Raw genomic sequence first — 14,859 nt, 5'->3', positions numbered from 1 at the left:
GACGACGTTCGCGGTACCACCAACTGTATGATAACAACGCTCCCTTCTCCCCATCATCATCATCATCATGATCAGCCTACTCACGTCTACTCCAGGACGAATGCCTCCAACAGCTCCTGTCATGTATTGCTTGGGTCAACAACTTTCCCCCGAATTTCTTTGTTTCATCCCTCCGTCGCGTCAATGCCCTTCCCCTTTTTCTAGACGCATATCTTGGTATCCACTCCGTTAGCATTGTTTTCCACCGGTTGTCCGTTCGTTTCACTACATTGCAGCCCAAGCGCATTTCTTTTTCATTACTCGAACAGCGATTTCTTCCACTCTAGTGTTTTGTCTGGTCCAGGTTCCTGTCCCTCAGTGTTATTCCTAACATTCCATCGCCCGTTGAGCCATCGTAGGTTTGCATTTCAGTGGTTTAGTAAAGCGCCAAGTTTCAGCTCCGCATGCCATAACAGGCAGTAGCCACTGGTTGTAAATTTTGCTTTGACTGGCAGAGGTAGCTTACTTTGGATTGTTCGGGCGTTCATTCCGCGTGCTCCCCAACCCATACCTGTTCGGGGCCGTATTTCTCTCTTGGGGCAGGCGTCCGCACTTATCATTTGTTCAATGTAGCTATATTTCATTACTTCTAGCGTTTCGTATCCTAGCTTGAAGAGGAAGTTTTTGGCACGCTTATATCTCATTCCTTTCGATTTATTCAAATTTATTTTTATCCGCACGGCCGTGCTTGCTGATTGTAGTTCTCCAAGCATTGTTTGCAGGTGTTCTGCAGCTTCACTCTGCAAGACTATTTCGTCCGCAAACCTCAAATGACTCAAGTATTCCCCGTTTATCTTTTCCGCTCTGTTTTCCCAATCAAGCTTTCTAATGAGCCACTCCGGTCATGCTATGAATATTTTTGGCGAGATGGTCTTACTCCCTTTCGGATCGGAGTTTATCGCTTTGCTTGTGGAGGTCTGTACAGCATTTTGCTGGGCTGGTTGGTAAAGCATTTGTACAGTAGAAAACTGCGTGTCAAAGACAAGACTAGTGCAATGAGGACAGGATGGGCGCAGCCCGGCCCTGAACCGGTCCTGTCCCCTTTGTACCAGTCTTGTCTTTGAAGCGCTGTTTTTCTACTCTAAAAATACTTGTGGAGGGTTATCCTGCCCGTAGATTTCTTACATATGTCTTCTATGTCTTTTTACATAGGTCTCCCCTATGCCTTGGTCGTTTAGGGCTTCTAGCATGGCGGCTATGGTGAGTACGGATTTAAACGTTTTCTCCTAATCTATGAATGCCATGTAAAGGGGTTTAGTGTACTCTGCGGAATTTTTTATCGCTTCATTCATGACACTGATGTGATCCATAGTTGAGTATCCTTTCCTAAACAGGTCCTGCTCTCAGGGTTGTTAAGAATCCAGGCGGTCACCTATGCCGCTAACTATTACTTTGGTAAACAGCTTGTGAACAACACAGAGTAGGCTGATGGTCTGGAATTCTTGAGGTCCATGGGACCTCCCATCTTAAGCAAAAGGTACATGACCTAACCAACAGATACATCCCGCTTCACAAAATCTTTTCTCACGCAAGAGCTCCATGGTATAATGCCTACTTAAAACGTCTATCAAACCGCAACAAGCGCCTTTACCGTAAAGCGAAATTGCTGCCCTCGAACGTTCGGTGGGAGGCATACAAAGCAACTGACAATTCCTATGTACCCGCTGTCAAAAATGCGAAATCCATCTCTTTCCGCAGTACTATTATGAGCAATATGAAAGGGAACACAGGAACGCGTTGCAAACAGCCTCGAAACAGACACGGAGCGATACGCGGATGGCGCTGTGAAAACCAAAGGGTGAAGGGAGGGCGCTCTTCCACGAACTTGCGGCACTCCCACCACGCTGGAATTTCTACAAAGCAGCAGCTTACGTCTTATCACTGATAATCTGGTATCGCCGGGCAGCCGATAAGGCGCACGGCGGGAATGGGAACAGTTGCAAGAACAGCGTCCCCCTTTCCACTCTGTTTCCGGAGGACGACCGCTGCATATCAATCATATCTGGGTCTGAGGGTGTTTTCTATGCGTTGCTGTGTTCCCTTTCATATTCCTCATAATAGTACCTTACCTATCACGCTTTTAAATAATCCCCAAAAATTTTGGCGCATAATTAATCCAAGCACGACTGATTCAATTAAACTGCGGACCATAATGACGAATCCATTCCTGACATTGAGTGTCTGATTGTCCTGAACAAGTTTTTTTGTAGCAATTTTGTGGTTTCTTCCAGTACATGTCTACTTTCCCCAAAACTGCACGATTATCCACACATGAATTCAATTATTATTGACACTCAGGGAATCTATAAAATAATAGTCACTTAAGCCCTCTTCAAGCCCTGGTGTCGACCTTATAACTTCTAAATTTCTTCAAGGCACGGCCACGTATTCTTCAATTCTTCTCTCCAAACTTTTTCAACAATCCATTCACAGTGGGTCCTTAGCCATTCAGTGGAAAATCGGTAAGGTGGTTGCCGTTCACAAATCAGGTAGCAAAGAATCTCCTTTAAATTACCGCCCTATTCCCTTACGAGCATTCGTTGTAAAAGGTTGGAGCATGTTTTGTACACAAGCATCGTAACATTTCTGAAATCCAAGTCATTTTTTACGGATGCACAACATGGTTTCCGGAGGGGATTTTCGCGTGAAACACAGTTATTGTCTTTTACACACCAGCTTCACCGCATACTTGACAGTCGCTCCAAAGCATGCTGTATTTTTTTTGGATTTTGCAAAAGCCCTTGAGAGTGTGTCCCATAATCTCCTGCTCCTGAAACTAAGCAAACTTAACCTTGATCGTGATGTGTTAAAATGGTTGGAACACTTTTTGTGTGGCCGTACACAGTTTGTTGCAGCCAACTCGTATAATTCCCCAGAATGTCCTGTTCATTCGGGTGTACCCCAAGGTTCAGTCCTGGGCCCCCTCTTATTTTTAAAGGGGCCCTGAAAGGCATTTTGAGCACACTAAATGAACTAGCGCAATCGCTAGATTGGGTCGCCAACGTCACCTGTGCCAAGTATTACTCTTTTACGCGCAGCGGAAAGCTCACACTTTTGTTGCAAAGTTTGTCGCTTTTTTCTCACCCTTTCCTTCGTGTTTTTGGACGCCGCCATCTTCACATGTCTACATCATCGATTCCCAGATGTTCGTCATGAGCTAGACATCCTGCTATTGGGCGGCTTTTTCACGCACTTCCGGCAAAGAGATGAGTCGTCTGCTCAGCGTCGGCTCGCCGGCTGATCTGCCAGCGGAGTGCCGGAGTGCTTTGACATTTTACGACAAACGAAACAAGTGTAAACAAACGCTTAACATGCAACACGGCCATAACACGACGTGGATTTTATCTTACGTGAGTACGTACCATAAAGAAAGTCCCGTGGCACTTCTTTGGTGCAATCGCAGAGAACGCCCTGAGCCGAATGCCAGGGTTTGACGCGTACATTTTATTCAACTTCAAAACAATCCAGAGATGCGTTTCGAACGAACGCAACGTCACAACATGCGTTGCAAGTCTGAACAGCGATTGACAGACGATGAGTTGCCTCCTCCTGCCCGTCGTAAATACGGCACTCACCTCACACCCGGTTTGCGGGGACGAGCAGCAAGTCACAACTCTGGCGCGCAAGCGAGAAGGCTTTTAGCCAGGCACACTGCACATACCCCATGCGAGGTTGAGTGGTACGTCGTTCGAGAAAGATAATCCAGACCATGGGAAGCACTATCCACCCGCAGAAGTACAATGTCGCATTTCATCGCGAAACGAACGCGTCCACAACACACAGGAGGCGATGCACACACACACACACAGCTTCGGTCGCTGCATTGGCTTAGCTGCAAGCTTCGTTCGGACAATCAGCGATGCTACGACGATACAGAGCTGCGTGAGGACGACGTGCTAACCACTTCACGTATTTAAAAACACAGGGGCAAAGAACTACGTTCGTCGGAAGCAAAAAATCTTTCCTCCATTATAGTGCCTGAAATATACTGGCTAGTGTGCCGAGGGCGGGCTCCAGGCACTCCAGGGGGGCGCCGGGAGCGATGTACGCGGCCGTCTGCCGCTTGGGGCGCTGCCGTGCGGGAGTGTGCGCGTTCATCCGGCCCGAGCAGATCGCGCGGTTACCTCCGAGCTGCGTAGCAGACGGCAGCGGCAGAACTTTCCATTCCCGCTTGCGACGAAAGCGAGCGAAAGCGACGGGAATTCTGTCGCGCAACCAAAATTTGTCCCGACCATTCGACAAAAACGATCGTCGCGCGACAAAGCGACGGAATTCCTGCCGCTCTCACTCGCTTTCGTCGCAAGTGCGAACGGGCCTTTATGCGCAATCTCCGCCCCACATAAAACAAGCTCTTGCTTGTCGCCTGAGCATACGGTTGATATCTGACTACGTTACACTGTGCTTGCCAGTGTATTTAAACGATGTCACTAGGTTTGAAACGTACGCGCTCGGTGTGCAGCTTTGTAAACGCAAGCGGTTTCACATACGCACGCTATTTTGCTGCTAATAGAGTTTTAGTACAGCGTTTGTGGCCTTTGCATACGCTAAACGCTAAATTTTTGCGTCCCGCTACGTGACACCGCGATGGGAGTTTTAGTAGAGCGTCTCATCAGTTTTGCGTAGCGACACACTAATGCATACGGCGCCATCTGTCAAATGTTTTCCGAAATGTCTCGCCGGCTGATCTGCTAGCGGAGTGCCGGAGTGTTTGGACATTTTACGACTATCCAAACAAGTGCAAACAAACGCTTTCCCGTCAGTGTTGAATGCAACACATGGGTGCAGAACACGGGTTCTCGCTGATCGAGTGCAGCGTTGGTTTGCTCTTCGCCTTCACGTTCATCGCCGCTGATAAAGCGATCCGATCCGGCGCGTTTTGTGCACGGGTTCTGTGTCGGTTGAAAATGTCTTTTTTCACATGCCGCCGGTAGTAGGAATTACAAACACCGCAAAATAACACCCGGCACCAGCGGGGCCACACCTGAGACCGCGCTTTTTGGATAAACAGTGCGCGGTGCACCAAAGGGAACGAGCGCACGATTCTCCCCACGCGGCTGCGAGTTCGCCGCCGATACCAACTGCAGCCCTGCAGCTACGTACACCGCGAAAGGGCAAGGCCAGGCCGCACACATGCGGCCAGGTCATTCGTTCGCTTTTCCAGCCTGTGTCCATGGTGTCTACAGAGATGAAAAAGCTGAAAGAGCTGGCCCGTAGCAGACGGCAGTCTGTGGGAGCGCAATAGCGGAAGTACGTCACCGCTGAGGAGCGGAGCATCATGGGAGGGGAGGCCAACAGCGAAGAAACAGTTGAAAGGAGGAGGAAATACGGCGCGACGATAATTCGCGGTTTTTGATTTACGATTTCTCAGCTAATACTCATCGCTTTAACAAAATTCTTGCAGGAGGAGATTGCTAATACATTGCTTTATTTGGTTACATGTACATCCATGCATCGGCGGAAGGCATTTCAGGACCCCTTTAATTTACATCAATGACATCACTGAGTGTGTTTCATCAGCAATACACCTGTTCGCTGATGATTGTGTGATATTTCGCGAAATTAACGACACAAGTGATGTTAGTATTTCACAAAACGACCTTAATACTATTTCAAACTGGTGCAGTCTTTGGCTAATGAACCTAAATATTATTAAGTGTAAGTGTATTAGGCGTCTGTCGATCGTCACCCACTCCCGCTTCGCACCATCATAATAATGTTTCACTCGACTGTGTTTCATCCTACCGGTACTTAGGTGTGCACATTACTTCTCGCCTGACCTGGTCCGTTCACATAAGCAACATTATTAACAATGGAAACCGTATGGTAGGCTATCTTCCTCGCAATATTTTTTCTTCACCTGCCTCTCTAAAACTACAGTTGTATAAGAACTTGGTTCGAAGTAAATTAGAATATGCTGCCTCAGTTTGGAACCCCAGCATGGTTTATTTAATTAAAGGCCTCGAATTGCTCCAAAATAACTCTGCCCGGTGTATCCTGCACAATAACGATCGAACAGCAAGCGTTACAGATATGAAAACTTCGTTGCAACTGACTTCCCTTTCTTCTCGTCGTAAGTTCTTTCGCCTGAGACTTTTTCACAAAATCTTCCATAACAGCCCACACCTGCGAGCTAATGTTTTTCTTTCACCGTCCTACGTGTCATCTCGCATCGATCATGCGCACAAAGTTGGTATACCGGTATGTCAAACAAGAACGTGTTCTGAATCTTCTGTCGCACGCACCATCAAGGAATGGAACCAGCTTCCTGGCGCGACTGCTGCGATTACTGATTATCAGCTGTTTCGCGCTGCACTAACGAACATTGTAGACTGAGATTACTTATGACGTGTGCCCTTTTCGGTTGGTTCTGTTCGTGTGTGTTCTCATGTGTTTGTAGCTAGCATTGTATACTAAGATGTTTTATAGTATGTATACTAGATCTCTTTTATTCTGCTTTTGTGTCCTAACTTTGTGATCAGCTAAAATTGCTTATTCAGAAAACATTGCATCCTGTACTCCCCTTTACTCACGTTCTGAATCCTTTTTTGGTAAAACCCACTCCCCTCTACAATGCCTCTGGCCCTGAGGGTACAATAAATAAATGAATAAATAAATATGAATCCGAATTATGTTGGCGTTTTTCCAGCCTATGGACACTTTTTGCTACATCATGCATTCCGAAAATAGTACATCAAGCTTTTCCAGTACAACATCTCCTCCCTCCTTCAAACGATTCACTTTTATGCCACACTTGCCAGCATCTTTACCGGTTTTCACACATTTCAGAGCCTTTCCAACTTCCTCTTTAGTTACTAGGAAAACATCTCACCTTGAGCTGGTACTCAGTAGTTTTCCCTGGTCTAACATCGTTGGCATACAGCATGGTGTATAATCGTTCTGCTATCCTAATTATCTCGTCCAAGTTGTGCGTAATGTTACGCTGCTCGTCGCTTACTGCATGTATCCTGTGCTTGCCGGTGGCTAGTTCCCATTATTTGCTTTAAAGCTTTCGTCTATTTTAAGCTTTTCGCCGATTACTGCCAGGTTATACGCCTCAATGCAGCTTGTCTTACTTCTGTTGATCAGTTTCTACAGATGGGATGGTTCAATCCGATCCACCGTACTTGACACTTTCATGTTGTTTCAATGAGGTCCTTCGTTTTCTTAGTTTTCCAGTTTGTTGTGTACATGTTGCTTCTTCCGCAGCTGCTTCTGATTATACGAGTGCCGATGTTAGGCCGTCGTTTACGTGGTCTACACTGACCTCGTGTTGCTCGTTCAGAAGCGTGAATTGGTTTTAAAGCGTTATTTTAAACTCCTGCTATCTGGCTCCGACTGGCTCCATGTACGGTTTCTTAGTTTTTACGAGTTTCCTTCTTTCTCTTCTGAGATTAAGCCTTAGCTTGTATCTAATCATCCTATGATCGCTGCTCCAAGTCATACTTAGCACCTCTACGTCTTGCACAACCTGCTATGACAAAAAAACGTTTCGTGTATTCTCTATAATGAGTTATAGTAGGGTTAATTGCCAAACTTCCCTACTTCCGTACGTGACTGCAGTATGAAAACTTTGAACAGCGGGTCAGGCTCACACACTTTTTGTCAATCCCACGACAAATTGCTTCCTGATTTAACTTTGAAGCGGCTGTGTCACCAAGAAGATTTTTACGCGCTTCTTACTGCAGGTTCCTGTGAAGTTTCAAAAGTAATTGGGCATTCACACGCTCGGCACGCCGAAACACACAACCTTCTAATGAAGTAGGACTATTGATATAAAGAAGGTCGCCTGAGCCATTAGGAATAATAGCGCTTGCCGGCACCCCTTCCTCTCATTGGACAGGAAATTCACACCGACGGCTGGTTAGCCGTCAGTTTTACATTTTCATGTATCGTCATTGAACGCTGCACGCCGGAGCGTGGGCTCAAGGGGAGGCGTCGAAGGCAACGGAGTATTTCAAATTTTGACAGATATCGTAGCTCTCGTGTGCCGTAGCGGTTGGTAGAAAAGGGCATATGATTAAAAACATCCAAAAGCCACTCGAAATGCCTGTATCGAGCCAGCCATGCGCCCTTGTCACTTTCTCGTCGCGCATTTTAACAGTGGAGCTGTTGAAGCCGCAGCTGTTGAAAATGGTGTCGCTCAAAGCTGGGCGCAGCAAAGTTAAGAAGAGGAAGGAGTCTGAGGGAAAGTTGCTAGGATGCAAGGCGCCGACGAGTAGCTGTGGGGAATGCTTCAGTTCTTGTCCGGCTGCGAACCATGGATCGGGAAGGTGCGTGCTAGCGAAGCGAATGATGACCGCGGTTATTTTGTGTGGGTTTGATTTAAGCCTGCGTATGGGTTTGTGTGGTTTTGATTTAAATTTACCTGTGGGTAAATTTAGGCCTGCGTAGCCTTTCGCATTATCAGCGGTACGTGCAGCTTCGTTGCCTGTCCATTAATTTTTGTCAATATCTCGTCGTTCCCAGTTCCTACAAAAACAAGCTTTCAATGGCGACTACGCCTCACGACTCTCAAGTTGATTGACGACCAGTTTCAGCTGAGATATACAGGCAGCTCAACCAGTTTTGTTACGCGGATTAAGTCGTTTTTACAGAGCAAAGATCCGTGCAATTTACGGGCATTTTCTGCCAGTGTTCGAGAAGCAGAGGCACAAGAAGGGCGTACAACGACAACAAAAGACTCACCAGTCCGACAGGTGAGAGAACACTGTGTTCCCGATCATAATTCCCACCATGTAGATGCTTTGAGAGGCTGCTCGGAGCCACACACGATCACAGACGAGGTCGAACTAGTTGACATGGGAAGGAAAGAAGGGTATGTCTTACATTTATTCAGATACCAGCCCGGGGGGCTATTATGTATTCAATTCTCAATGTTAAAAGTAGCATAGCACTCAGTTCGTATTAGCATTAAATCTCTGACACACCAAAACAAGTTCAAAGGCACTTTATACTAGGGAACGGCATTTAAGTGTGAAAAGATCACTCTACATAAGAACGCAACGCCTTGATATGAGTGTGTCAGATATGTAATGCAATGAAAGCAATTACTCAGTGCGTAAGCTCAATAAGTAAACATATTTGTGGTTGGGACGATGGTTGATAATGGCTATTGCAAAGCCGTAAAATTTGTCGCCGAGACTCCAAAACATGTTTTCGCCCGGCAATAGCCTTGCCTGTCGCGATATCTAGGAAATATGCTATCATTGAAGCCGTCACGGTGACAGGGGACCGGATTTTGCGCATACCAGGAAATGGCTGTTGAAAAGGTGGCTTTGCTAGGGTGTCTTTCAAACCTGTTGGGGTAAGCACAAATTTGGCCAATAAAGGGGTAATACGAGTGAACTTTTTTTGTGTTTTTTTTGCAAAGACACGGCCGTGCACTGAATTCTGATGTGGAGAGAGAGCCGCTGCCCACGCTTGTCGCAACTTTGGTGACTGTGCCATTGACAAGATCAGAATATGGAGCGGAGGATCTGTTTTATCTGCTGGCTGAACACCTTCGTATTGGTGGTTTTCTGATACTATGACATTAACACAAACACAACAATGTACAGCTTGGTGTCCGTTCGTCACTTCTTTTTCTTTGCTGTCATGGCTCATGAACCACTCTTCGTATGGCAAATTTTAAGTCCTGGTAGGGGGCCTCGCCGGAGCTCTACGCCACTGCAGAGTGCGGCCGCAGCAGCGTTTTTGTCAGCGATTCTACCTTACCGCATGGCGATGGGCTTAGGAAACACGTGCACTATAATTGTGAGCTTCCACGCGCGCACTCTTGCTGCAGACAACCGGCAAAAGGCACACCAGGCCGAGTAATAGCAGTTTTGAGGGTCTCGTCAACAAGAGTTCTTCGCTTGCGCACGGAGTTCTCTGTGCTCTCTGAGCCTTGTGTTCGGACATCTGCCCGTCTGGCCCAAGCACGTTTTGCCGCTTGACCACGGAATCTCAGACTACCGACGTTGTGCATGCGACAAACTTCGTTTAGTGCTCAATGGGCCGCTTGCAGGTTCCTATTTCGGGAGGTAGGTCTTTTTGCCAGTTTGCGAGGGGCTGAAAAAACTACTTGCAGGTGTCTGCAACACAAGGCTCAGAGAACACAGTAACAACGTCCACAAAAGTGTGAAAGGGCACCTACGTATACACTGCCGAGACTGCAAGGGCACAACCGGGAAATGCACTCCGAAATTTGACGAATGGCAAGTCATTCAGCATTAGGTGACCAGTTCACAAGGACAATTGCGGAGGCTGCGGAAATCGGTAGGCTAGGCGAAAATTGAGTCAGCGCTCCTTCCCTATCCCTTCCCTTCCCTGTCCACAAAGGAACTTGAGTATCTACTTTATTTATTTATTTATTTATTTATTTATTTATTTATTTATTTATTTATTTATTTATTTATTTATTTATTTCAATACCTTCAAAGCCCAGAGGGCGTTACAGAAAAGAGTGGTCACTGGCATTATCATTAGAAAAAAGAAAAGTGAACAAATCATTGGGAACAACGAAATTGAAAACAATAGCTGACGACAAAAAAATACAAGTAGCATACACAACAGAGTTAATAGCATAAATGCAATTATACGGAAGAAAAGTATTTTTCGGTGGCAATCTTAAATGAAGCTATCGATTAAACTAGCTATTGCAGGGGGCAGGCGATTCCATTCTTTAGCAGTTTTGGGAATGAAAAGGCAAAAAATATGTTAGTGTTGCAGTGGGGAATGTATACCTTATGCCGATGGTCAATACGGGATGATACATATGACGGCGCAGAAAGAAGTTCAGTTGTGAGGTATGCGTTCGGAAAATAAATTTTATGAAAGGCTGACAAACTGGCAATTTTTCTGCGTAGGGCTAGGTCGGCAAGGTTTAGAGTTGGTTTCAAAGCAGACACACTAGATGTCCGAGCATAGTTAGAAAGGATGAAGCGTGCACTGCTATTTTGTAACGTTTCCAACATGTTAAGAGATGGTCATAATGGGGATCACACACCGAACACGCGTACTCAACTTTAGGACGAAATAATGTTTTATATAACAGTAGTTTAAGGTGTGAAGGCGCCATAGAGAAATTTCGTCGCAAGTACCGTACCCAAGCATACGGTTCGCATTATCAACAGTAAAATTTACATGAAGTTGCCAAGAAAAGTCGTTGGTGATGTGAATTCCTAAATATTTGAAAGAAGCAACAAGTCCTAGTATAGAGCCCTGGATATAGTAGTAAATATTAAAGGTATCAGGCTTACGTGAAAATATAATTGTTTTGCATTTGTTAGCATTTAAACGTATTTTCCATGTGTTACACCATTGCCGAGCAAAACGTGTGAAAAGAAGCAACCTAGCTTGCCATCTCAATGTGCACACACGTGCTGAGTGCGGGGAGGCTCATAATAATATTGGTGTCTGTTTTGAATGTCATGTTTCCGGCACATTTGATATATTTTACCTATCGGGTCGAATGTTTCGTCGTAGGTGTGTGCATGAATGTGTATAAATAAGGCTTGTTTCTATAATAAAAGTTCAGTTGGAAGTCAGGGCTCGTCCTGTGTGCCTCAGCTTCAGTCTGTTTCTGTTGTGCTGTATTGTTAAGAGGAATCACAAACTAGCCAAATACTGCACTCTGCTTGATGTTATCACATCTAACATAAGCAAAGTAAGAAAATGGTATCCGGCAATGCCTTTACCAGTCAGTTCATCTTGGCAACGCAATTTTCTTGTGTAAATCTTTTTGATAGCGCTATCTTTATTCTAACCTTCTATGATTATCTTTATCGTTATTCTAACCTTCTATAAAGTAGTCTGTTTGGGAAGCTTTTTAAGTATTTTTCCTATTTACAGAACGATTTCCGTATTTACAGAACCGAGCGGCCCTGTGTGCCCCGGTGGCTGTAGCCGATGGCGGATTTTTGCGCGAATTTTTAGATCTGCGAATTGTTCAATCCTGAATCAGCCCGACCTACATGCCCAGCTTACATGCCGGATAGAGCATACATGCAGGACATGCTTACATAGCTGGATACATGCCGTACCTACAGATATGTGGATGATTATTTGGTATTTGTGCACGGTGAATAACCGAAGTTGGAATTACATGATTTCTTGAATGTGTTCGACAAATGTGGGATGGGCCTAACCTTCATCTCTGAACAAGCAGTTGAAGGCTGCATACAGTTTTTGGATTTGAAACTTGACGTCCCGAATCATATTGGCGTTATCACCCCCGTTCGGAAAATCATCTGCTCAACTACTCATCTGTCCATTCAAAGATAGTAAAAAGAGGAATTGTCATGTCATGTCTTGCGTCGGCTAATAAGAAGGCATCTGAGCATTTGGCGGGAGAGAGTTTTCGGAGCAGATCACCCGCCTTAACGGGGGCTGGATTCCCTCCCTCTGTGTTATCGGCAGTGTGTGGTAGCCTTGTGCGCCAGATAAAGTACAAGTTTTCAGAGGAAAAGGACCGCCGTGACAGAATAGGTGCTGTAGTCCCGGACGCCCATAAAATGGCGCACGATTTGAAGAACATGGGGTTTAAGGGTGTTGATCTCTGCAAAAAAGTGGGCAGTCTCTACCGCATTGTTAATAACAAGGATCGTGTGAGAAAAGAGAGGAACGAGTGTGGAGTCCCGCATGCGCTGCCTTTTGTTCGTTGTGTGATTGGCGTTGTTCACAGAATTCCGTTATAATGTAAGTCTGTGTATGTCGGCCAGACTGGACGCTGTCTAAACGTCCTTCTGAGAGAGCATGCGTCCACGGTAACAAATTCAACAAGCGCCAACCTGCCTGCGCATTATAAAAAGTGTGGGTGTCAGCCTTTGTTGGATGAGACTGTTGTTCTGCACAGGCGTAATGATCGGATTGTCGGGGAACTGGTCGAGGCCTTTTTTATCAAGGAACATATAAAATATATCTGTGTAAGTAAATTATCTACCTCTGTGCACGGGAAGGAGCCCGCGTGAATCGGTCCCATGTTTGTCCGATCTATGATGTGCGTTCATGTATACATTTTCTGTTTTTTTTTTCAGTAAACCGGTAGTTTTGAGTAAGCGCTTGCGTGTGTCGCTCCTGTCTTTCCCCATTTTTTTGCGCTTGGATGCTAAGGAAGGCGAGCCCCAGAGGCCTTGCACGGTGAGTGGAAGGGAGGGGTTATTCAAGATAAGATTCAATTTAAATCAATTTGATGTCTCTATCAGTCATTATTTTTGTCAGAGGCTCTGCTCGTGATGGTTAGCCGCGCCGGACTACACTAATCTCACAAAGCCACTGCTTAACAGTATTTGCACAGGGCTTTCAGAGAGCCGCTCTCGTCCTAGGGAGTACCAGTACGGCGTGTCCGGTTATGGAGGAACTTGATCAAATACTTTTGTTACGGCGCGAAATGACCACCCACCCGCGTGGTGTGGCGAGGGTCGGAAGTTGCGTTCTGTGTGCAATAAGGGCAATGCGGGAGTGACTGAAATTCAGTTTCAGGTATGCGTTTTGCGGTGTTCCTGGCTCCCGCTGCCATCGCACGATTGCTAGAGATTGCCATTGCACCATTGCAGTAGCGCTGGAGACAGGATGAAGAAGAGACAAACGACGGCGCTAACTCGCAAATGTTTGTATTACAAGGCAAAAACGGGCCCAGAAAAAAACCATCGAACTGTGGCGCAATAAACACAAGATGACAAAGTTCCGGTTGGTACAAACAGCATCCATCACCTAACTTAACGCATTCGATAAGAACAGAAATTACTTTTCATGCAACGCCACAGAATCATGGCTGACGCATTTGCCCTCGTTTTTTTATATAAAATTATTCCCATATCGCTCTGGTCAATTCCAGGTTGGGCCGCCACAAAACGCAAACAGAGGACAGCACTCCTCTTGGCTCTTATCTTTGTGGGTGGTGCACTACCGAGTAATGTTTGCATGAGGAGTGACCACCGGTTTTTCTGGAGTGACTTCTGGAGTGACCTCCGGTGTGCCATGACTCGAACATTGATGCATTGAACATTGATGAGTACATAGTTGTGTTTACGCGTAATAAAAAAAACTGTTGCGAGTTAGCGCTTTCGTATGTGTGTCTTCTTCGCTTCAGTCTGAAGCGATAGTTAAGTATATTGTGAGCGTTTATTGGTGTCTTGACTCATGAAGAAGACTCATTGAATGAATTAATTGCTATTCGCTAGTGGGACCAATCTCTCACCTGTACATACCTATTATAGTCATCATTTGTGGATTATAATCATCGTCTGGGCTCATTCTGCCGAGGCACCGAGTTCACTGCGGGCTGAGTAAACAGACGTGCCTTGGAATTACCATTCCCTTGTTCCAGTCTGCTTTCCTCTTACAAGTGGTAGAGGTGCGGGGTAGCACAAGGCGTCCTGAACGAAGCTCCAGGGGTGCGGCCGGTTCAGGTAGATGTCGGGGTCGAACGCAACCCTCCAGCCAGCTCATGAACAAGCTCGTCTTCCTGCAGAACCAGGATTGCGTGTTTTAATACGCAGCATAATCCGAGAGGAACTCCAGCTACAAGCTTCGCCCTGTGCTCATGGAGGGCGCTGCTCCCAGCCTGCGACGAACTTACGGGAGATTATCAAGGATGAATTGGCGTCGATAACGGGAAATCCACGTCATGGGCCCCCAGTTATTTTCGACGTGCCGTCTTACGCGGAAGCAGCTTCCCGAACGCCGGTATCGAACATAGAAATTTCTTTGCCTCCGCCCGTGCTCGGTAGAGTCGCAGCCGTCTCCTCGCCGCCTTCGGCTCAGACTGGCTACACAAACTGGCAGCCGCGTCTGGATCTTGTGCTTCTACTGTGGTATTCGAGGCCATATCTCACGTTC

General features: G+C 46.2%; 1 protein-coding gene across 4 annotated transcripts in view; it reads right to left on the bottom strand.

Moving 5' to 3' along the window:
• LOC144168754 (organic cation transporter protein-like) overlaps positions 1-14,859 on the bottom strand; it is a 184,926-nt gene that overhangs the window by 101,199 nt on the left and 68,868 nt on the right. For 3 of the 4 annotated variants that reach the window (XM_077697713.1, XM_077697715.1, XM_077697714.1), the window contains exon 4: positions 8,725-8,828. The exons of the other annotated variant lie outside the window; for it this stretch is intronic. In XM_077697713.1, coding sequence (XP_077553839.1) covers positions 8,725-8,828 — 104 coding nt within the window. The remainder of the gene's footprint in view (positions 1-8,724; positions 8,829-14,859) is intronic. 4 annotated transcript variants of the gene reach the window in all.

This window comes from Haemaphysalis longicornis, unplaced genomic scaffold (genome assembly GCF_048455015.1).
Source record: "Haemaphysalis longicornis isolate Haplotype H1 unplaced genomic scaffold, Haemaphysalis longicornis Haplotype H1 scaffold_2, whole genome shotgun sequence".
Lineage (NCBI taxonomy): Eukaryota > Metazoa > Arthropoda > Arachnida > Ixodida > Ixodidae > Haemaphysalis > Haemaphysalis longicornis.
The sequence above is the reverse complement of the archived record's forward strand: the minus strand, read 5'-3'. Positions and strand labels throughout refer to the sequence as shown.